This window comes from Mus musculus, chromosome 10, assembly GCF_000001635.26.
Source record: "Mus musculus strain C57BL/6J chromosome 10, GRCm38.p6 C57BL/6J".
In the NCBI taxonomy this organism is placed as follows: Eukaryota; Metazoa; Chordata; class Mammalia; order Rodentia; family Muridae; genus Mus; species Mus musculus.
Window position 1 is genome coordinate 76,197,906 of NC_000076.6, and position 22,588 is coordinate 76,220,493.

The window sequence follows — 22,588 nt, forward strand, 5'->3', positions numbered from 1 at the left end:
GTAATTCATGTAATACACAAGTGGTTCCACACTGCTAGCAGGAAGCCAAAAAGGATGCTAGAGAACAAAGCTGGAGAAATGAGCCAGAGTGTGGTCTTCAAATCCCCATGAGCCAAGCCAGCCTAGAGAAGATGCAAGTTCTTTGAGCAACTGAAGCAGAAAAGACCCATCACACAACTGGATGTAATTTTCTTCAAGGCATGCTATTGGTTGGAACTTTGATTGATTTTTTTTCTCTTCAGTTTTTGTGGTTTCATTTAAACACAAAACATGCATGCAAGCCATGTATTCGTTTTCTTTGCTGCGTAGCCTGGCACTGGGATTGGTGACCCCCAAGGCCTGCTATGCTGCTCTTTCTATGATGGCTTTGCTTTTCGGTTCTTAGAGGAAACATTGTGAGCAATCTCAGCATAGTAGGATTTGTCCCATGTCTTAGGGTTTTACTGCTGTGAACAGACACCATGACCAAGGCAGCTCTCATAAGGACAACATTTCATTGGGGCTGGCTTACAGGTTCAGAGGTTCAGTCCATTATCATCAAGACATGGCAGAGTCCAGGCAGGCATGGTGCAGGAGGAGCTGAGAGTTCTACATCTTCATCTGAAGACTGCTAGTGGAAGACTGACTTCCAGGCAGCTAGGATGAAGGTTTTATAGTCCAGGCCCACAGTGACAAACCTACTCCAACAGGGTCACACCCACTCCAACAAGGCCACACCCACTCCAACAAGGCCACACCTTCTAATAGCGCCACTCCCTAGGCCGAGCACATAGAAACTATCACATTATACAACAGCAGCACTTCCAGCTCCTTGACATTGTGGACTAGAAACTTCCGGACTGCTGGGTGGAACATGCTTGGTTTTCTTGTTGCTCCTGTAACCAGTGTTGGGCATCAGGATCTGGCCCTTGAATCTTCTCTGAACCCTGTTGTCGATACTTCTGGGTTTCTGCCAGTTTTGCTTTTTTGACATATCGGTCTGACTGGTGCCTGATGGACTTCTTGGTCCTTTTTTTTTTTTTTTTTTTTTTTTTTTTGATGCTTTTGGGCTTCACCAGAGGCCAGAGGGCAGCCATGATACCACAAAACAGATGGCAGCCACCTCGCAGGCAGCCCCAAGCAGGACCATGATGGTTTTATATATCATTGCTTCTTAAACTTTTTTTCAAACACTACCACTTATCACAGAGAAAACTTTTATATAAATGTTGAGGTTTAATCTTTGCTATGTATTGTAATGCTAAGTACAGGCCCCCAAGACCTGGTTGTCCAAGAGATGAGAGAGTCTGCATGTAGACCAAAGTGACGCTATGTGTCCTTGCCCCTAAATTATTTCTGATTGGTGAATAAAGATGCCGGCAACCAATAAATAGTTGGACAGAAGAGACCTAGGCAGAGTTTAGTGCTCCTGGGCTTGAGGCTGGGGAGAATCATGAGGTGGAGGAGAAGGTGGGAGAGGAGGAAGCCACCATGGGTTACATGAGTTATAAAATAAGGGCCATGTGGGCTGGCTGATTGGAGTTAAGAGCAGCCCAGATGAAACATGGCACATTATATAATGGGATTATTGGCTGGGAAATAGACATAGTAGCATAGAGGATAGATACCTGCCCAGCTCATGTGCTGATTAAGGCTTATTATAATTATAAAGGCTACATATGTCTTTTATCTGTGAACTAAATGGCCAAAGGCAGGGTAGAAACCCCAGATTGTGATTAAATATTTCTACAACATGCAATCATATAAGATTTTATATCAACGAGAGTGTATATTCATGTTTTATAACAGTGATACTTTTGTGGGCATCTTCTACATTAGTAGGATCTTTAACTATTTCAATAACTGTCACATAATATATGCATCATAATTTATTTAATAAATATCATATTTTAAGTTTTTCCTAATTCTACCTTTTATAAAGAACACTATGGTCATTGACTGTACACTTTCTTAAAAATTCTTCCCTCATGCAAAACATCCCAGCCACAGTTTCCCCTCCCCCCACTCCTCCCAGCTCTGCCCCACCCCCTTCCTCTCCCCCAGATCCACTCCGTCTCCATTTTCCTTCAGAAAAGAGCAGGCCTGCCAGAGATATCAACCAACGGCTGTCTTAGTCAAGGTTTCTATTGCTTTGATGAAACACCAGGACCAAAAATCAAGTTGGGGAGAAAAGTGTTTCTTCAGCTTACATTTTCACATTGCTGCTCATCACTGAAGGAAATCAGGACAGGAGCTCACACAGGGCAGAGTCATGGAGTCAGGAAACAGTGCAGAAGCCATGGAGGGCTGCTACTTACTGCCTGGCTTCCCATGGCTTGTTCAGCCTGCTTGTTTGCTTGCTTGCTTTTTAAAGATTTATTTATTTATGTGTATATGTAGCTGTCTTCAGACACACCAGAAGAGGGCATCAAATCCCATTTTGGATGGTTGTGGGTTACCATGTGGTTGCTGGGAATTGAGCTCTGGACCTCACAAAGAGCAGCCAGTGCTCTTAACTGCTGAGCCATCTCTCCAGCCCCCAGTCTGCCTTCTATAGACCACCAGCTCAGGCATGACACCATCCATAATGGAATGTGCCCTCTCCCATCAATAACTAAGTAAGAAAATGCCTTACAGCCGGACTTTATGGAAGCATTTTCTAAACTAAGGCTCCCTCCTTTTAGATACCTTTAATTTGTGTGTCAAGTTGACAAAAAACCAGCCAGCACAAGTGACCCCCTTGTCAACTTGATCCACATACACATACCTTTTAAGCCATAACCCTTTTCTTACTCATCCCCAAGATCTCACATTAAAAACATAAATAACTTTAAAAGTTCTCCAGTCTTTACAAATTCAAGCACATTAAAATTTCAGTCTCTTTAAAATATCCAACCTCCCATAAATTCCAAAATCTCTTTGAAAAGTTCAAAGTCTTTCAGTGTGGGCTCCTGTAAAAATCAAATTTAAATTAAATACCTTCTTCAAGAGGGAAGAACCAGGGCACAGTCACAATCTGGACAAAGCAAACCCAAACTCTAAGAATGTAAATAACTCAATGTCTAATATCTGAGATTCACTCACTATTTTCTGGGCTCCTCCAACGGGTTTGGGTCTGCTGTCTGCAACACACACAGCTTGTCTTCTAGGCTCTGGCTGGCTCCACTCCACTGCTGCTGCTGTTCTTGATGGTCATCCCATGGTATTGGCATTTCCAAAACACTGGGGTCTGTTGCTGCAACTGGGCTGCACTTTCACCAATGGCCTATCATAGACTCTCTTCATGGTGCCAACCCTCTATTTCTTTGCATGACCCCTTTAATCCTGGGCCTTCAACTGCCACTGTGGCTGCACCTTCACCATTGGCCTCTCCTGGCTCCTCACAGTGCCAAGCTTCAGCTGCTCTCCATGAACCCTTCATGCCTTCAAACCAGTACCACCTGGGTGACTCTTACACATCACAAGGTGAACCACCAACGAGGTACGATGGTGGCCGCCTCTAGAACACAGCTTCTCTATGCCCTCAGGAAGCCCTTCCCAGAAGATTTCACCTTGTGTTGGTCTTCTCTTAGTCCCCACTAATTTCTTAGCTCCAGCTGGCCAGCACCAAGTCCCAGGAACACAAAGAATTCAGTTCAGTGGTGCGGGTTTCTTGTTAATTATAACTGAAGCTGTCTCTCTATCCTCAGCTGACCAGAATGACAGAATCTTAATTCAAAACAGCAAACAGCCGTGATAGACTTTGAACATCCCTCTGGAACTTCACAAGGCAATCCTCCATCTCTTGCATGCCTCAACGCTCAATGGTTCTTCTAGCCCAAAGTTCCAAAGTCCTTCCACAACCCTCTGCAAAACAGGGTTAGATCTGTCAACAATGCCTCACCACTTGTCTGAGTTAGGGTTTCTGTTGCTACAATGAAACACCATAACCAAAAATCAAGTTGGAAGGCAAAGGTTTATTTGGCTTACACTTCCATGTTACTGTTCATCACAGAAGGAAGTCAGGACAGGAACGTTAACGGGGCAGGATCGCAGAGGCAGGAGCTGATGCAGAGGCCATGGAAGGGTGCTGCTTTCTGGCTTGCTACCCATTCAAGCCTCTTTGCACATTTATTGGGGAGAAATCTGCATAGTAAAATTTGTGTTAGTGGTCCCCCCTCTTGGAGATTAGGTCAAAAGAGGAAAGCATTTCAGTGAAAACCTCATTGTGTTTAGTAAAACATAAGTTTGAGGGGCTACCAGGAATGATGAATGTAACCATTTGTCAAAAGCTCTTGAAACAAGCAGCCAGCGCGCCCCCTGGTGGTGATAAGTAATTAGAGGGGATTAATTCTGCAGAAGTTCCTAAGACAAACCGTGTTCCATTCCAGATTTAAGGACTCAGCCCACCCATCTAAGATAGCAGTTTTAAAATCACGTGTTCTTCACCATTACAGAACAAGGCATAGAAGAGGGGTTGGTGAGACGACTCCGCGGGTAAGAGTACTGACTGCTCTTCTAAAGGACCCGAGTTCAGCAACCACATGGTGACTCACAACCATCTATAATGAGTCTGATGCCCTCTTCTGGTGTGTCTGAAGACAGCTACTGTGTACTTACATATAATAATAAATAAATCTTAAAACAAACAAACAAAACCTAGCAAGGCACAAAGGATCATTTAGCAGCCACCTGTGTGCCCTCTTCCGCCACCCTCCTCTCTGGTGCTAGAGCCTTCAGCAGCGCACGGGGTCTTTATTCTTTCTGAAATCATTCTTTCTCTTCATCATGCCCGTTTACCTAAAAGGCATATGTGGGGCTGGAACGATGTCCCATTGGTTAAGAGCATTGGCTGCTGGCTGCTCTTCCAGAGAATCTGAGTTCAATTCCCATCATCCACATGAAGACTGCTCAGAATGGTTGTGAACCCCAGTTCCAGAAGATCTTACTCCCTTCTCTTTCTTTTATGTATTTATTTATGTATTATATATAAGTAAACTGTAGCTATCTTCAGACACACCAGAAGAGGGCATTGGATCCCATTACAGAAGGTTGTGAGCCACCATGAGGTTGCTGTGATTTGAACTCAGGACCTCTGGAAGAGCAGTCAGTGCTCTCAACCACTAAGCCATCTTTCCAGCCCCCCACTCCCTTTTCTGTCTTCCGCAAGCACCAGGCACAAATATTACACACAGACATACATACAGGCAATGCACCCATAGACATAAAAAAAGTAAAATAAAATAAACAAAATAAGAAGACAGTTGTATCATCGTATCTATTTTTCTACGTAGCAGTGTGTCATCACTGAAGTTGATGGAGTCACTAACAAGTTAATCTTGAGCGCATCTTGGAACCCGGTGGCAAAGAGGCCTCAGCTATGATTATGACTTCGTGCTCCAACCTCATCCTCTCGTACAGGAGTTACTGGCAACCATTCCAGGTCATGCGATGGGGTGCGGAAGACAAATTCCAGGGGGAGCAGTTAGGGCTAAGGGCTAAGGTGGGGGTGGGCTGGGGGGTAGAGTCTGGGAGAAAGGAATATAGATCTATGAGGAAGGGCGATACTGTTCCTCTAAGTCGTTGCCCCCGGCCCCAGAAGGGATCTGTGGCTCAGATGACAATCAAAGACTGCGACCTGAGTCGAGTCTGGGCCTTGGTGAGACCATGGATGGAGTTGGATGAGGGAGGTTAGGAAAACTGGATATGTCTCTCGAGAGGCATAGTGATAGCAACAGAGGGGAACAAACGAAGGGTAATAGAATCAGAACACGAAATGGGTTAAATACCGATGGGGTCAGGGTATGGAGGTAGATGGGATGAACACGGACCTGCGTGAGGTTGGAGGAGGAGGAGGAATCTGGAAGAGGTGGGGCAGATGATAAAGGTTGTAGAACAGGGGAAGGGAGCCCTATAAAGGGTCCTGGGTTTCCGAAAGCCGCAGAACAGGCAGTGAGGTGACCAGTGGAAGGAGCCCAGCTACAAAGCGGAGCAGACACAATCTGCCCGCCGCCCACCGGTGCTGCCAAGGCCCAAACAGAGCAGGGAGCAGTGGCCCACCGTACCCCGGCAGTGGGGCGGGAGTTCCAGCACCCGGAATCATGTCTAGGTTCCGGGGGATCTTGCCATGTGAAGCGGGTCGGGGCCACGGGCCCTACTAATGCTAGGGAAGGACCCTCCGGTGTAGAGCCCGGGGAGGAAAAGGTACGGGGGGGGGGGGGGCACTGGGTGGGGAGGGGCGGTGTGAGGCTCCAAGAGTGAATTGGTAAGACTGGAAATTTCCTGTCTGGGGAGGAAAGATGTGCCACCTACTGGCAAGTCGGGGAAAAAACAGCAGAATTTGAGACAAGGTTTCTCTGTGTAGCCTGGCTGTTTTAGAACTCAATCTGTAGACTAGGCTGGCCTTGAACTCAGAGATCCTTCTGCCTCTGCTTCCAGAGTTCTGGGATCAAAAGCACTCGCCACTACCGCCCAGCTAATACTATCTTTTAATAACCAAGTTTGTGGTCCTTTTAAGAAAATCTGAACAAGGCGGGATAGGTCGAAGAGAATCTTGGATAAAGGAGATCTGTTTTGGGGAAAGTGTGTGTCAGCTAAGGACTGTTAAGGATTAACGGGGATTAAGGACTGTTGACTGTCATCATGGTTAACTTCCAGACTCTGCATGGGAGCACTGAGCCTTAGAACTCTTCTGTAAGTAGGAACGGTAATGATTTAAGGTTGCCAAGGAAAAATTGGTCCCAAACGGGGTGTGTGTGTGTGTGTGTGTGTGTGTGTGTGTAATAAATATGTCTATGTGGTAAAGCTATTGGGGAGATGGTAGAATCCACACACCGGTTGTCTTTTGTTGGGAGCGACCCTGTTTGAATGTTAACTGCCTTGTCAGCCATAAGTGCTTACTTACAAAGTCTTGGCTTTAGTGGAAAAGTATTAGCTTAGTTGAGATTTCTGTGGGAAAAAGTTGAGGCCTCTATGGGAAAGTACTACCCCCAGTTAAGAACAAATGGCTATAGATCTTGTGGACAGGTACCTAGCAGCCCATTCTGTTCTGTTCCTTCTGCTGAACTCTTTACCCAGCCAATAGCCTGCTTTTGGGAACAGGTGCGTTCTACTAGAAACAAAGCGATTCTGTGTCATCCCCCTCCCCATCCCCTGCTTCTGTGGGCATAAAACCTGCCTGGGAACAATAAAAATTTGACAGCTTGATCAATCAGACTCGCTGTCCTTCTTTGTGTTTCTCGCCTCCCATTCTCTCCACAGGTGGTTCCCCAGACCCTGTTCGACTGTCCCACGTGCCAGAACAGCCTTTATTCTCCGGCATGTAATTATTTACATGTTTAAGTAACATTTGGTCAGGCCATGTGTGATGGCTCAATCTTGTGATCCCAGCATTAGGAAGACTGAGGCAGGATGCTTATGAAGATGACACAGGTAACATTCCTGATAAAGGCTTACTCCTCTACTGCCTGCAGTACCCAGGACCATACATTTAAATAATACAGCATCTAGTCATAGGGGGAAGAGGCACTCCTGGGCACATGTACTCCAGACTTTGTTTTGCATTTGTTCTGCATCTGGGATGAGTCCAGCTCTAAATGGAAGAGACACTTCCTGATTCAACTCTTATGACTCGACATTCGGGAGGCATGGTGCATTTTTCTCTGAAGGCTTCTACAAAGATAACAAAATGATTCAGGAAGAGGGATGATGGGTAGGGGCTTGGGAAGGCCACTATACCTTACTGAAACAGGGACAGCTGGCATCTAAGAGTCTCTACCAGGAACACTCACTGAAATACCTCCTCAGTGGCCTTGGATGAAGCAGGACTGTTGTTGAAACGGGGTGTCTAAAACTGCCATAGTCTCCTTTGCCCCCCTGAATTCAGACAGGGTTTCTCTGTGCAACCCTGGCTGTCCTGGAACTCACTCTGTAAACCAGGCTGGCCTCCAACTCAGAGATCCACCTGGCTCTACCTCCAGATTGCTGGGATTAAAGGCGTGAGCCAGCACCACCTGGTTTATATTCTCCCTCTTAGAATGCATCCCGATGAATCAGGAACAATTGTGATCCTCAGAAGTTGAAGGCTAATTTTTTTTCTCAAAGTGTTTGACCACAAGATGACTGAACCAAATGAAGAAAATATGACATTCTCCTCCATGACACGTGGTTCTACTCACATGCCGGAGGCGTGATGGAGATCATGGTGCCTCTGCGTGTGGTTGTGTCTCAACCTGGGTATGTGTCCTGTGTGCACTTGTATCTTTTTGGTTTTGCCTTGTTTATTATTGAGACAGGATTTCACTATGCAGCTCTGGCTGGCCTGAAACTCTAGGTAAGTAGACCAGGCTGGTCTCCTAACTCACTGAGAGCTCCTTGCCTCTGTCTCCTGAGAGCTGAGAATAAGGTATGCACCTCCATGCCTGGCATGAGGCTCCAGCTCAACAATGACGTGTTGGACTTTGGGGGTTGGGGGTGGGGCAACAGTATACTTTAAAAGAAAAATTTTAAACATCAAAACAATTTTTTAAAAAGCCCACAAATTTACATGTAATACTAAGAAATGTTACAAGGCAATAGTGTGTAATGTGCAATCCTGTAAGGATCCATGATTTGCTGAAGAACGATACCCTGGACTCAAATAGTAAACAAAAGCAAAGAGTATTTCCCTCTGCAGAAGTCCAACATGCTGGGGTCTACCACCTTCCAAGATGGAGGCACCGAGTAAGCTTGAAGGCGCATTAGGGGGACTCACGGGAGTGGTAGGTGACTTTTATCTTAATCTGTTGGCTCTTTCTCTAGGGACATCCCAGAACCACTGCTGGGGAATGGGGGCTGGAAACTGTTACTGAGGAAGTCTGGAAACTGCTGATACCCCATTGTCCTTGCCTCAGGCCAGGGGCCGAGCCTGGCCTTGCCTAGCTCTTGGAAACAGGGATTTAGGCCTAATCTCCTGAACTGCCAATTTGAAGCCTGTCATGGAGTCAGCCTAGCCTGTCTCAATCCCCTGTGTCTCAGTTGGGGTTTTATTATTGTAATGAGAATCCATGACCATGACAACTCTGTAAAAGAAAGCATTTGACTGGGCTGGAGTACAGTTCAGAGGGTTGGTCCCTTGTCGGCATAATGGGAAGTGTGGTGGCAGGCAGGCAGGCAGGCAGGCAGGCAGGCAGGCAGGCAGGCAGGCGTGGTGCTGGAGAGGTATCTGAGAGTTCTATATCTGGATAGGCAGGCTGCAGGAAGAGAGAGTGATACTGGGCCTCACTGGAGCATCTGAAACCTCAGAGCCCACCCCATTTTCATCCAGACCACCACCCTATGCTTATGAGAAACAGTACATAGGCACAGAAACAGAACAAAATGAATTTGTTCGTTAAAAAATATTTATTGAGCATGTACTAAGTCCCACATATAATTTACCCATAGACATTACACGCGGCTACCCATGCAGAGTCCACTGGGCACACTGCCACCTCCAGTCCTTGCACCGAGACACGGGTGCATGGCCATCTCTCATATTGGAGCACAGCTCTGCAAGTCACAGTCCACAGGTATACAGCAGCTAGCCAAGGGCATCAAGGACACCACTGACACAAGATGCGGACATCACAGTCACAGGTACACAGGCTGAAATGTGTGTCTGGGGGAATCTACAACTACTCCCAGCTGGGAACACGGTCACCACTGGCAGCCGACAGGCACCACAGGATGAACACCTATATACACAGCCTACGAGAGACATGACACTTCGGGTGAGCTGTGAGGGGCCAAAGGTCAGCTGATAGGTGGGAAGGGGTCAGCATGGAACGGGTGAGTGTGGATGTCACAGTGGGTGGCCAGGTGCATCTTCTTTCACTGAGATGCATGCCGTGACCACAGCTCCCACGCCCTGTTTAACTGTCACCTCCAGATCGGAAAGACCTTCTCTCCAACCTGTAAAAGATCCAATTAAAAAGAATCGGTTCACCATTTCTGTTTGATTGGCACGTAGCATTTCCAAATAATTTAACCTTGGGTGGAACGGCATTCTGTGCACCCATACTTAAATGACAAACATTTTGACACAATATAAAATTACCACAAAATAGAATCATTTGATTATTTTCCTTTTCTCCGCTACATTAATGCTGTATTCGAAAGCAGAGCTCTAATTTCCCCGCAACCCTTTAAGACCTGAGGCCTGACCCCCAACCCAACTCTATGCAGTTCCTTATCATTCCACATATGGAATATGTCCTTCACACCTCACACGTGGCTCTCCCGTGTGAGCAGGTAGCAACCCCAGACAGGCGTAGGACTTCTCTGAACAGCTACGTTATGTAAGTATTAGCCATTTACCCTCTTAAACAGTCCACTTCCCATAGTATGAAATGAGGGGTCTATCTAATGACCACCTTTGTCCTGTGTAAAGATTATAATGATACAGGAAAGGCTAGAGCAAATGTAGCAGCGGACATGCATCTGAAACCGTTCTTAATAAATAACCACCCAGATTGGTCTTCCTGAGATCCGGCCCCTACAGGACCTAATTTTTACAAAGAACCATCTTACTCTTTGAGACGTGGGATCGAGTGCGGACGTGACAACCCAGCTCAGAGAGACAGACATGTGCCTTCTCCATACCGGATTTCTTTGTAACACAACAGAACCCGTGACCACATCTCCCGTGTGGACCGGGACTGGGTCGTCCATCATGAACAAGGTCTGCTTCCAGTGTGTGGTGCTGCAAGACAGGAGCATGCGGTCACCTACAGGCCTCATCTGGCAGCTCCAACGAGGTCCTCTGCACTGACAGCCTGTCCTGCCCAGGAACCTAGGGACACGGAGCTTAAGTCTCATGCTACCCAGTGTCACCCTCCCACAGCCAACCCTACGATCTGAAGTCTTTACAGGATCAGAACTACAACACAGACCCTGACACCCTGCTCCAGATGCAGCAGAGGGGACATTACAGAGATGGCTCGGGTTCCAGAAGACGAGGAAGGTTCACCTGGGTGGCTCACACCGAACTGAGTGACTACATTGGGTTCTGTGTCCCCAGACCCAGAGGACAGGAAAGGGCACAGTGACTGAGTGATTTTTGGTTCCAGTCACTCTTCAAATGTCCCTGTCCTTCCTCTCCTCCCTCATTTGGACCACAGGGGTGAGGGTGGGGCACACACAGCTGACTCGAGAGGCCTGATGGCATCATGCCACCCCAGTGATTTATCCAACCTCATGGCTGAGGGGTCAGGAGATGTCAGGGGAACAGAGTCTAGGATGCCCTTCTATACTAGGGAAACTTCTCAGGAAGTCTAATCTCCTGATGGAGGAATAATCAAAGCAGAGGTAAGAGGCATCCCTTACCAGGCCAGGCAGCTGGCTTAGGGCACCTGGAACACAGTAAGCCAGCCTGCTTCCATCCACTCCTTATCCCCCTGGGCTAGCCCCACCACCTCCCCCAGCCACCCCTCCCCCCTACAGGTAGGCTCACTTACGGGTGCAGCGGGCCTGTGCTGAGCACCTGCTGAGGCTGGCCCTCCTCCAGGCTCTGGAAGTACACACTGAACCAAGCTGTGAAGCCGTGCAGGGTCCCAGCCTTCTGGATGTCAAATCGCAGTTCGCCACGCATGGTCTGCCCCCCAAACGTAGGATAACATGTTGGTGCCACAGACCAGTGCCAATCCCAATAGACCAACCCTAACCTCAAGGGAGCAAGCCATCCTGGATCATGTGGGTGGTCTCACACGGCTTGGGCTCTGCTGACCACATCCATCCCAAACCCCTTTGCCCACCCAGCAGTCATGGGGCCTAACTAACCACGAGAAAGTGCTAAGAATTTTTGTCACTGATAGGGATGTAAACAGCTGGAAAAAAATTGTTACTTAATTACGAGACCACAAAAAAATGGAATATAATTTGTATGGTTTTTAGGATGCCAAGAATATCAAATAAATATAAAAGAATAACTGGGGCTAACGAAATGGCTCAGCAGGTAAGAGCACTGACTGCTCTTCCAAAGGTCCTGAGTTCAAATCCCAGCAACCACATGATGGCTCACAACCACCTGTAATGAGATCTGATGCCACCTTCTGGTGCATCTGAAGATAGCTACAATGTACTTATGTATAATAATAAATAAATCTTTGGGCTCGAGCGAGCAGGGAGTGAGCGAGTGGGGCCGACCAGAGAGAGCAGGGTTGACCAGAGCGAGCAGAGGTCCTAAAAATTCAATTCCCAACAACCACATGAAGGCTCACAACCATCTGTACAACTACAGTGTACTCATATACATAAAATAAAATTAATAAATCTTTTAAAAAATAAGAATAACTGAAGGCAGTAAAGAGATTAAATATAAAGAATATAAAAACATGAAAGACAGAACCAAAATAGAATGTAAGGAAAAAAACGGTTCATTTATTGGTGTGATACAGTCATCACTAAGACACCCTCTCCCCACTGCCTACCCTCCCCCATGACCCTTGCTGCATGTCTGCTATGGATACCCAGAGTCTCATGCAGCAATTTAATGCCAGAAGCACACCCATCTCTCACCTCCAGGTCAGGGACCTGCACAGTTCTCATGTCCAGCTGCAAGATTGTGCATGGCTCAGAGAGACAGTCTTCTGGCTTCAAGATATGATTCGACTTTGGCCTTGAAAAGAACTCCTTGATTGCTAAAGACCTAGGGGGAGAGTTAAAGAAAAGGTTTGAGGCACTGGCAGGATTTAGTTGTAAGTACACAGGGGGTGATAAATGAACGCTGAGGGCCCCGCCTGGGGGATCATCCCCTGCTAGCTGAGCTCATCTGCTCTGCAGCCTTGCTGAGCCTCTCTAGTTGGCCCTCAGAGCCTGCTGGTCAGGGGGTCCTTCCTTAGCACATCAAATATAGGGACCTGAGCATTTGGAAGCCAACTATGACAAATTGGAGGAGAATTAGAGAATTGCAATGATGTATCAAGTCTTCAAAGCCAAGGATCACAGGTTGAGAGCAGTAGCAACTGCTGTTGCCAAGGCTAAGAGTCCCCATATAGGAAGCCCATATGTGGACTATAAAATATGGGTACCACTTTCTGATGCTTCCATCTGCTTCGCTGCTGTGAAACACTGGGAGGCAGGAAAGCTATCAGAGGCCAACACAAGGCTTTCCCTTGTCTATTGACCCATGACTCCTGCCTGGGTATAGCCAAAGCGCTCTCAACATGTTACCATGTTTTTCTAGATGAACCGGAGAACCGCGATATGCAGGACGATTCCCTCTCTGTTCCCTTTGGGATGTTGAACGAGGGAGCAATGATTCCATAATTAATGAGGGAGGACATGATGCTTTTATATTGCATTCTCTATTATTTTGACTTTTTAATTAAAAAAATAAATTACAGCCGGGCCATGGTGGTCTACCTTTAATCCCAGTACTTGGGAGGCAGAGGCAGGCAGATTTCTGAGTTCGAGGCCAGCCTGGTCTACAAAGTGAGTTCCAAGACAGCCGGGGCTATACAGAGAAACCCTGTCTTGAAAAACCAAGAAAGAAAGAAAGAAACAAACAAACAAATAAAATACAATGCCTGTAGCACTGTGCATTGGCTCCAGGACCCTACCCTCCAAAAGTATCAATAGGAGCGGAGGCTAGTATGGTCCTCCCTGAAGAAATCAGTAGTGTCTTATGCTTGGTAAAGGGGTTTCCCAGACCACCACCTTGCTTTCAAGGGGAAGGAACAGCTTGCCACACCTGTCTAGTAGAGTCAGCTATAAGAGACTTTACTGGCTAGTTCTGTGTCAACTTGACACAGCTGTAGTTATCACAGAGAAAGGAGCTTCAGTTGAGGAAATGGCTCCATGAGATCCAACTGTAAGGCATTTTCTCAATTAGTGATCAAGGGGGAAAGGCCCCTTGTGGGTGGTGCCATCTCTGGGCTGGTAGTCTTGGGTTCTATAAGAGAGCAGGCTGAGTAAGCCAGGAGAGGCATGCTAGTAAAGAACATCCCTCCATGGCCTCTGCATCAGCTCCTGCTCCCTGCCCTGCTTGAGTTCCAGTCCTGACTTCCTTTGGTGATGAACAGCAGCATGGAAGTATAAGCCGAATAAACCCTTTCCTCCCCAACTTGCTTCTTGGTCATGATGTTTGTACAGGAATAGAAACCCTTACTAAGACAGAGACCAAAGGCCTCATTCCAAGGATCAAGTGATTGGTGTCCACCGGACCAGGAAGTGAAGTCAGCTATCTTCAGATCCTTCGTGAAAAGCATGGGTATATCTGCTAATGCCCATTACAAAATTCAGAGCACTCGCTGGGAACTATGGTGCGTTTCAACATCCCACACACTGCTGAAGCCTTCATCATTACAAATGACCTTCCTCCGACTACACCTAGAGACCTAAGGCCATGGGACCTGTCGCTACTGTCTTTAAAGAGGCCTGTGGCTATGAGGTGCTGCATCACTCTTCTGTTGCTATGATAAAACACCGTGACACAGCTGGCCCATGAGCAGGTCAGAGCCACAGGGCCAGCACTGAGCAGGCTGCATGTGACCTGCATGCTCTCCTCACTGCTGAGCCTTTAAATTAGAAGCACAGGATTTTCTATTCGGGGAGTGGGGGGGAGTGGGGCACTGTCTAGCACATGGTATTGGTTTCTAGAAAGCTACACTTGAGAGTCATAATGCTTGTCACAAGGGTGTGCAGCCTTCCTGAGGCCCCAGGTTGCCTCTGCCATTGCAGTTGGTGCCTTTCTAGTGGAAAACCGGGGTTAGGAAGCAATGCTGTCAGCAGCTCAGGGGTGTTCAGCATTGTTTCTAGGGGTTTTGGTGGGAGTCCAAGAACATAAGCCTTGTTTTGGGGACAAGACTGAGGCAGGTGCGCTTGGGAGGGAAGCACAGGCAGAAATGTGGGCTCTGTGCCTGTTGACAGTGGGCTCGCTCTACATTGTCTTAGTTTCAGACGCCTGTCTCAGGGCCTGTGCTAGCCCACCGCTTTGTTGCATCCTTTCCCCTTCTTGGAAGGAAGCTCCCAAGTAGAGCTTACTGCATCCCCCCATCACTAGCAGCTGCTGCTCTTGCAGGGCATTGAAGGCTCGGGAAGCAGAGAGCAGTTCCTGTTGGTGCTATAGAACCTGGCTGTGCATCAAAGCAGTTTTTACAATTCCTCTTCCTAAACCTCAATCATGGGATTAATAATATACCTGTTTATTTGTGACCTAATTGTGACTCTGATTAATAAAGCTAGTGGGAAAGGCCCATCCAAGAAGCCGATGGCCAGACTCACATTTAGCTTTTCCACAGCATATGAAGCATCAGGCAGAGTATTAAAGAAATATAATATTTTACTGATAGACCTGTCCTTTAAAAGGAACGTAGTTTTGGGTGTCATCATTTTGGTGTGAATCATATAAGTGTTGGCTGTTTGCTGTTTAATACACTTTAGTGTCAAGAGACGCACTCAGCTGACTTTCTACCCACGCATATCGTGTAGTCTGGATTTTTAAGCGACATTAACAGAATAGTTTGTGTAGAGAAACTTCAAGTTGTTGGTTCCCCAGCTGTGCCGTGAGTGTATCTGCATACACTCCGGGTATTGTCAGAGGCAGTGGATTTGTGAGCTGTCTGGAACTAAAAACTAGAATAAAATCATTTTCTTGTACTAAAAAAAAACGTGACAAAGTATGACTTATGGGAAAACAGAGTCTGCTTGAGATTTTGGCTCCACAGGAGTTTATAGAGTCTGCCGTGGTGGGGAGGCATGTGGCAGACACGGCAGGCAGAGCAGGAAGCTGGGAGCCCACGTTTATAAACGTAAGCATGAAACAGAAAGAGTGTCTTAATTAGGGTTTTACTGCTGCGAACAGACACCGTGACCAAGGCAACTCTTATAAGGACAACATTTAATTGGAGCTGGCTTCCAGGTTCAGAGGTTCAGTCCATTATCATCAAGGCAGGAGCATGGCAGCATCCAGGCAGGCATGGTACAGGAGGAACTGAGGGTTCTATATCTTCATCTGAAAGCTGCTAACAGAATACTGACTCCTAGGCAGCTAGGATGAGGGTTTTATAGCCCATGCCCACAGTGACACACCTACTTCAACAAAACCATGCCCACTCCAACAGAGCCTTCTAATAGTGCCACTCTCTGGGCTGAAGATATACAAACCACCAGAGTTTCATGGAAGTGGAGCAAGGCTAGCATCTTTCAAAGCCCGCCCCCAAGTGACACACTTCCTCTGACAGGGCTACATCCAAAGGGTTCCCAACTCCAGTGCTACCAACTAGACACCAAGTGTTCAAATACCAGAGCCTGTGGGACATTTTTCATTCAAACAACCATATTCCACTCCCTGGCTTACAGTTCCAGAGGGTTAATCCATGATTATCATGTCGGAGAGCACAGCAGCAGACAAGTGGGGAAAGCAATAGGGTGGTAGCTAAGAGCTTACATCCTGGCTGGCACGGCCTGATGTAGGCTCTTAAAACTTCAAAGCTCACCCCAGTGGCACACCTCCTTCAATGAGGCCACACCTCCTCCAACGAGGCCACACCTCCTCCAATGAGGCCACACCTCCTCCAATGAGGCCACACCTCCTCCAATGAGGTCACACCTCCTCCAATAAGGCCACACCTCCTCCAACGAGGCCACACCTCCTAATCCTTTCCAAACAGTTCCATTAACTAGGGGCCAAATACCCAAATATATAAGCCCATTCTCATTTAAACCACCAGAGGTGACAATGTCAGGTTTAGCTCCCAGCTTGGGACTGATCCTGGCTCCCTTGGACCACATTAGCAGCAGTTTTGATTTGTTTTTTTATTCGGTTGTTGCTCCGTATGGGCAGGAGAACCTGAAGGTTCTCCTTCACAGGCTGGAAGCCTGGCAGGGTGGGTGTTCTTCTGAGTGAACCCTTCCTTTTGTTCCAGGACTGAGCAGGCCTCTCCACAGCCTTTCTCCCAGCACTGCCTTCGGTCTAACATTAGCTTCATCAGCTCTATTTTCTGTAAACCTATGCTTTGTATTTTCATCTGCCCTGCTTGCTCTTTTGTATCACAGACCCTGCCCCTAAGCGCCATCAATGACAACCATGCCACAGATTCAATGTTATGCTCCTGAAGTTTCCTCCGCCAAGGAAACTGGTCCATTGCTCTTTCTTTTAGTCTCAGGCAAGTTCTGAGGACAAGGGTAGAAGGCGGCTAGATTCTTTGACAACCATAACAAGAATGACCTCTATTCTTATTACTGTTAAAGTCCTTGCTTCCTTCTGAAACCTCCCAGGGGAGACCCCTAGAGTCTCCTTCGATCCTGCCACTACAGCACCACTGTCTCCCAGGTTCCACTGAGGATGGCCCTTCAGGCTCTGCCTAAAGCAGTCAGTTGCTTTTCTGTTCCAAAAGTTCCAAAGTCTTTCACATTCCCCAAACAACAAATAAACAAACCAACAAAGAAGGTCAGACTCTTCACAGAAACAGCCCACTGCCTAGTATCAACTTCTGTGTCAGTCATTTTTCTGTTGCTTGGCACTGCATGGTATTAAGACACCATGAGTAAAGTGAGTTAGGGAGAAGAGCTCATGGGGCTTAGGGCCCCAGAAGACTAAGAATCCATCACGGCTGGGAGGTACGGAAGCAGGTAGCAGGAAAAGCAGCAGGCTCAAGATGCTGAGAGCTCACATCTTCAAATGTAAGTGCTCATAGAGAAAGTGAACTGTAAGTGGGGTGGGGCCACCAGCACTTAAAGCCCACCCCCAGTGACAGACTTCCTCCAGCAATGCTGCATTTCCTAAACCTCCCAAGCTGTGCTACCAACTAGACACCAAGTATCCAAATACCAGAGCCTACAGAAGACAGTTTCTCCTTCAAACCACCCCAAAAGTTAAAAGGTTTGTCTCAGGGCCCATTCTAGAGCAGATTCATTTTAGGAGGCTCTGTCTTGACTCCAGGCCTGTTCTAGAACAGAGTCTCATTCTCAGTGGAGGGGTGGGGGTGGGAGTGGGAATGGGGGACTCTTTCCTCATTTCAGGGTCCACCCTCCAGCAAAGCCTCATCTCAGGAGGTCTTAATTCCTGTGTTTCAGGACAGCCTTGCTCTCAGAAGGGTTCTTCCCACTCCCGCCCGCCATGCCAAGGTCTGTTCTAGAGAAGAGCCTCCTTCTTGGGGCGTGAGGTTCTCTCTGGGCTCCTTTTGCCATATTTCCCCTCAATGGTAAGGAGCTGCTTGCTGTATTAGGTTGTTACAGTGAAAACCAGTGTTAGAGTCGAAATGGCCAGGACCAGAACACTGAGGAAGGTATGAAAGCCGACATCTGAAGGCGAGTCAGCCAAGTGGACCAGGGATGAGGAAGAACAACCGGAGAGACAAAGCCATTCCCAGCAGGCCCAGCACATGCAATGTCACAGCTGCCCTTTCCTCTATTCAACTGCTCAACTTTATGGATTATGCCTTTCATGTGTTCTTTTTGGGGAGTGGGGGTGCAGAGTCTTACTTCATAGCCTTGGCTAGCCTGGAACTTGCTAATGTGGATTCCTGGAGGAGTCTCTTCAGGATACAGGTAGAACAAGCAGGCAGTCAAGGTTGACTTTAGCCTATATATAAGTAAAGTGGGACGTAAGTGCCCCTCCCAGGTGGAGTGAAGCAGGCTGACCTCGAACTCATAGAGATCCACCTGTCTCTGCTTCCTGAGCTCTAAAGGCCGTAGCCTTGGCTAGCCTGGAACTTGCTAATGTAGAGCAGGCTGACCTCAAACTCATAGAGATCCACCTGTCTCTGCTTCCTGAGCACTAAAGGCATGCACTACCACGACCAGCCTCTTTTTACATATTCTTGAATCTAACGCATCTAATTCTAACAGATTAAATAAACTGCGGGTAAAGATAGCCCCTAAGAAATCCTCCATCTATTCTTTCTTAGGAAAGGAACCTGCTTAGTTCACTCTGAGGGTGGGCAGTCTGGACACTGGAGGAGCCCTTCATTCCTGCCACCCCACCTGGGAGGGGCACTTACTTCCCACTTTACTTATATATAGGCTAAAGTCACCTTGACTGCCTGCTTGTTCTACCTGTATCCTGAAGAGATCCTCCAGGAATCCAAGAATGGGGATTGCTGCCATAGTTGAGGCATAGTTCCGGTGGGAAGGCAGAGGGAGGCAGATCTCCCCACCTATAACAGGTTTCCCATACACATAACCACCTCAGGAGTCAAGAGGGGTAGGCAGGGGAAGGCAGAGAAGACAGAAACAAGAAAATCTCAGCAACGTTTCTGAGTTCATTCTGCGTCACTGGAGGATACGGAAGGTGTGTCGTTCATCAAGGAGGGGAAACTGTGTCTTCCACGGAATAAAGATTGACAGACAGGACCACCTGTGCTTCTCAGACACACTGAGACCCTCATCAACTGCCCGCACAGTGGTCAGCCCCGCAAGCAGTCTCACACACACCTACACAGTGGTCAACCTTACAAGCGGTCAACCCTGGGAGTTGGCCACGCACACCTACTTGAGTGCACTGAGGTTGAACTCGTACGCGTTGTCCCAGAAGAGCACCTTGCTGTGGTAGTCTTTCTCGGCGCTGCAGGGCACCAGATGCAGTGCGGCCGTGGTTGGCCAGATGATGCCGTCCCCCTTTAACCATGTGTCCCGGGCATACAGGATGGACTCGATCATGAACTCAAACTGCATGGGAGGAAGAGATGCAGGCCTGTCACCGAGGTCTCGCATGCCACAGCCAGAATGCCACAGCCCATCCTGGAGTTTCAGCCTTACCCCGAAACTATTCCAGCCGGGCCAGGGAAACATAGGCGAGAACTTGGGGTTTGTTCTACACGCTTGTGAAAAAAAAAATGTCACATATGCATCATGGCCTGAGCTGGCATCCAAGGTGAGCTTACAACCAACAGACATTCTCACACTTGCACCAGACTGACACTTGGAGTCTCGATATTAGATTCTAAAGTGCCCACCCACCTAGGCGTAGCCTGGCTCTACCTAACAAACAAGATTAGCTCATCAATAGTCTTCCCAGTAGGTTCATAACCCTCTGGTCAAGCGCATAACTGTGGGTCCCTTAGAAGCACAGGTGCGTCCTCTCCCCCACCCCCACCCCGCCCCCATCAAGCCCCCAGGAAGTCCATCAGCGAAGTCTGTCACCTTTAGGACTCAGTAGGACCAACACAAACAGACCAGGCTTCCTTTTGCACCTAAACTTAGTTCAAACCCAGGAATGAGAGAGCCAGGGCAGGGGCTGCAGGCTAACACCAGAGGTCCCTCTGCCTTCTGCCGTCTCGGATGGGAAGCAGCAGAAGGCTTCGCTTTCTGAGTAACCTACCCAAGTTTTACAGCAAACTAAAGACCGTAAGAATTTATAAACTCTGGAAAATTCACAAGAAAACCCAGCCCCCGTAGGAACTGGACGATCTTCAAGTACTGTTCCGCATGCAGTCACAAGTATGTGCACACATATGAAACAGGTAGGACCTTTACATTTCACTGTCTGTTATCAGGTAGAACTGCCCTGCCGTGGATTATGATCTACATGAACTTGGGTACCCGTGTGATGTGTCCCTAACAGCCAAGTCAGCACAAGCAGTAGCTCCGTTGACACATCTACTAGTGGCCGGCCACACCTCTTGCCCTGGCATCCAGGAAACTGTCCGTCATCTGAATGGAGTCCCGCAGTGAAGGACAGCCTTTTGAGGTTGGCCTCCTTGCTTCAGTGTAGGTAACTGGAGCTGCCCACAGGAGCACACGCTGTGGCTGGCTGCTTGTATGGATTTGCCAGCATATCCATTAAACAGCTGAAGGGTGCATGGGTCGTTTGTAGTTTGGGGTAATTATGACCAGAATTTGTACAGCTGTGCCTACAGACAGTTTTGTGTGAACACAGCTTGCACTGGTCTAGACCCATTTAAGTTATTCATTGCATCTTAGTGAACCATGGGAAATGGTGACTTTCAGAGGAGCAGAGTCTGTGTCACCTAAGTTGCTGAATCTCTGTGCCCAGAGGGGCCTCAAACAAGAACACTCAATAAGGGCCGGCTCAGAGCTTCTTTAGCTCCGCCCGGGGTAACCTTCCCTGACGTCTGCCCGGATCCACACCTGCGGCTACAGTGGGAAGGACAGCTGGGGGCTCCCTCACTCATGTCTGGGATGAAGTCAGGCCACTGCCACACATACCTCAGGGAGGCAAAGGCAAATGCATGTTGTGCACTGTCTCTCTTTCTAAGCTCATGTTATTCAGCTTAGTAAAAAAAAATTATATATAAAATACGTTCTTTTAACAATCATATGGGTTGTCATAACTGTTTCTCCTATTTCTAACTTTTTTCATTTGAACATTTTTTTTCTTTTGTGAACACTGCCCAATCTAGACTCAAATTATAATCGGTCTGCTTCCAGGCACCATGGGTTATGATGACAGACATATGTACCACACCCAGCTATCGTGAATGTTTCCAAATAAAGATTCCTACTTACGTCAGTTTCTATAGGATAATCCAATTGACGAACGGGACTAATCAGTGTATACATGTGTGTGTGGACACAGGCAGAGGGACAGCTTAAGGGTTGGTTCTCTCCTTCCAGCTTGTGGTGTCCAGGGATCAGACTTAGGTCATCAGGTGGAACCTTTACCTACCGGCTGGGCCATTTTGCTAGACCCTCATTTCAAATTTTTTTTTAAAGTCTGTTTGTTTATTTGTTTGTTTGCTTTTCACAACTTGTCATATCCTGTCTTATTCTGCCTTAAAGAATCATCCCAATCAACGCTGTTCAATGGCACACAATCTGATCCCTTAGACACTGTCCCAACACTCCCTAAAACATGGCTGCTGCCAGGAGCTGGCAACCCCCTGGCCTCTGGCTGCTGCCCTGCTTCCCTGAGAAAGCAGTCTCCATTTCCCGCCAGAGATGCCCCATCTACCTAACACACAGGCTGACCCCCAGCACTCTCCTCTCTCCAGCCACCCACAAGGCTTAGCATCCTCCTCACACCCCACTGGAGACCCTGCCTCCTGATATCTCCTCTTCAAGAAAGCAACATTCCTTAGACCCTACTGTAGGTCGGGTTCCCAACATAGCCTCCAAGCAGGCACCAGAGATGGAGTTCCAGGTCTTTGGATCAAGCCTTAGTAGGGAACTGGCCTCCACTTCTCTGGACCTCCGAGGCTCCTTTTCTCCTTCCTCCCAATGCCAATGAGAGATAGACTATAGCAGGAACCTTCCTGCAGCAGGCTTACTCTGCCCTCCTCTTGCCTCTCCAGCTGGGGCAGCAGCGAGTGGTGGCTAAATGAACATTTACTGGATTAACGCAGGTCTCCAGGTGAAGGCTTACGCCCACTGCACCATCCCTCTTTCCCCCATCATCCAATGAATCTTCAGATGGTATTAATAAATTAGCACATATCATAGACATCGAGTTTTCAAAAACTTCCACCTTCTGGCAAAACAATCCCACCAGGCCCAACGACCACCCAGCGCTCCCTCCATGTCTGCACAGTAAACAGCAAGGCCACAGTCAACAACCAAAGGATCTTACCAGAGGCAGAAATTACCACCCAGAGATTGTTTTTCTGAACTTTAACAGAAGGGCTAAATGTCAGGCTGAGATATTGCACAAAATGCCTTGGGTCTCACAATACTAGGCCCAGCAGGAGAGAGCTAGACACATAACCACCACTGA

At 47.7% G+C, this 22,588-nt stretch overlaps 1 protein-coding gene, 1 non-coding gene and 1 pseudogene across 5 annotated transcripts in view; all 3 read right to left on the reverse strand.

Annotated features, from left to right (window-relative positions):
- On the reverse strand, positions 289 to 1,076 carry Gm2628 (predicted gene 2628; annotated as a pseudogene).
- The window catches only part of Prmt2 (protein arginine N-methyltransferase 2), a 30,640-nt gene continuing 17,372 nt past the window's right edge, over positions 9,321 to 22,588 (reverse strand). For 2 of the 4 annotated variants that reach the window (NM_133182.3, NM_001077638.2), the window contains exons 7-11: positions 19,409 to 19,584; positions 12,493 to 12,622; positions 11,433 to 11,569; positions 10,507 to 10,678; positions 9,321 to 9,888 (exon numbers count right to left, since the gene is read on the reverse strand). In NM_133182.3, coding sequence (NP_573445.2) covers positions 9,856 to 9,888; positions 10,507 to 10,678; positions 11,433 to 11,569; positions 12,493 to 12,622; positions 19,409 to 19,584 — 648 coding nt within the window. In that variant the 3' untranslated portion in view covers positions 9,321 to 9,855. Of the gene's footprint in view, positions 9,889 to 10,506; positions 10,769 to 11,432; positions 11,570 to 12,492; positions 12,623 to 19,408; positions 19,585 to 19,674; positions 19,737 to 22,588 lie in introns of all 4 variants that reach the window. The other 2 variants (NR_126571.1, NM_001302965.1) reach the window with 2 other exon arrangements.
- On the reverse strand, positions 9,421 to 9,504 carry Mir678 (microRNA 678). The gene has a single exon (NR_030443.1). It is a non-coding gene; the product is annotated as a microRNA 678 (primary transcript).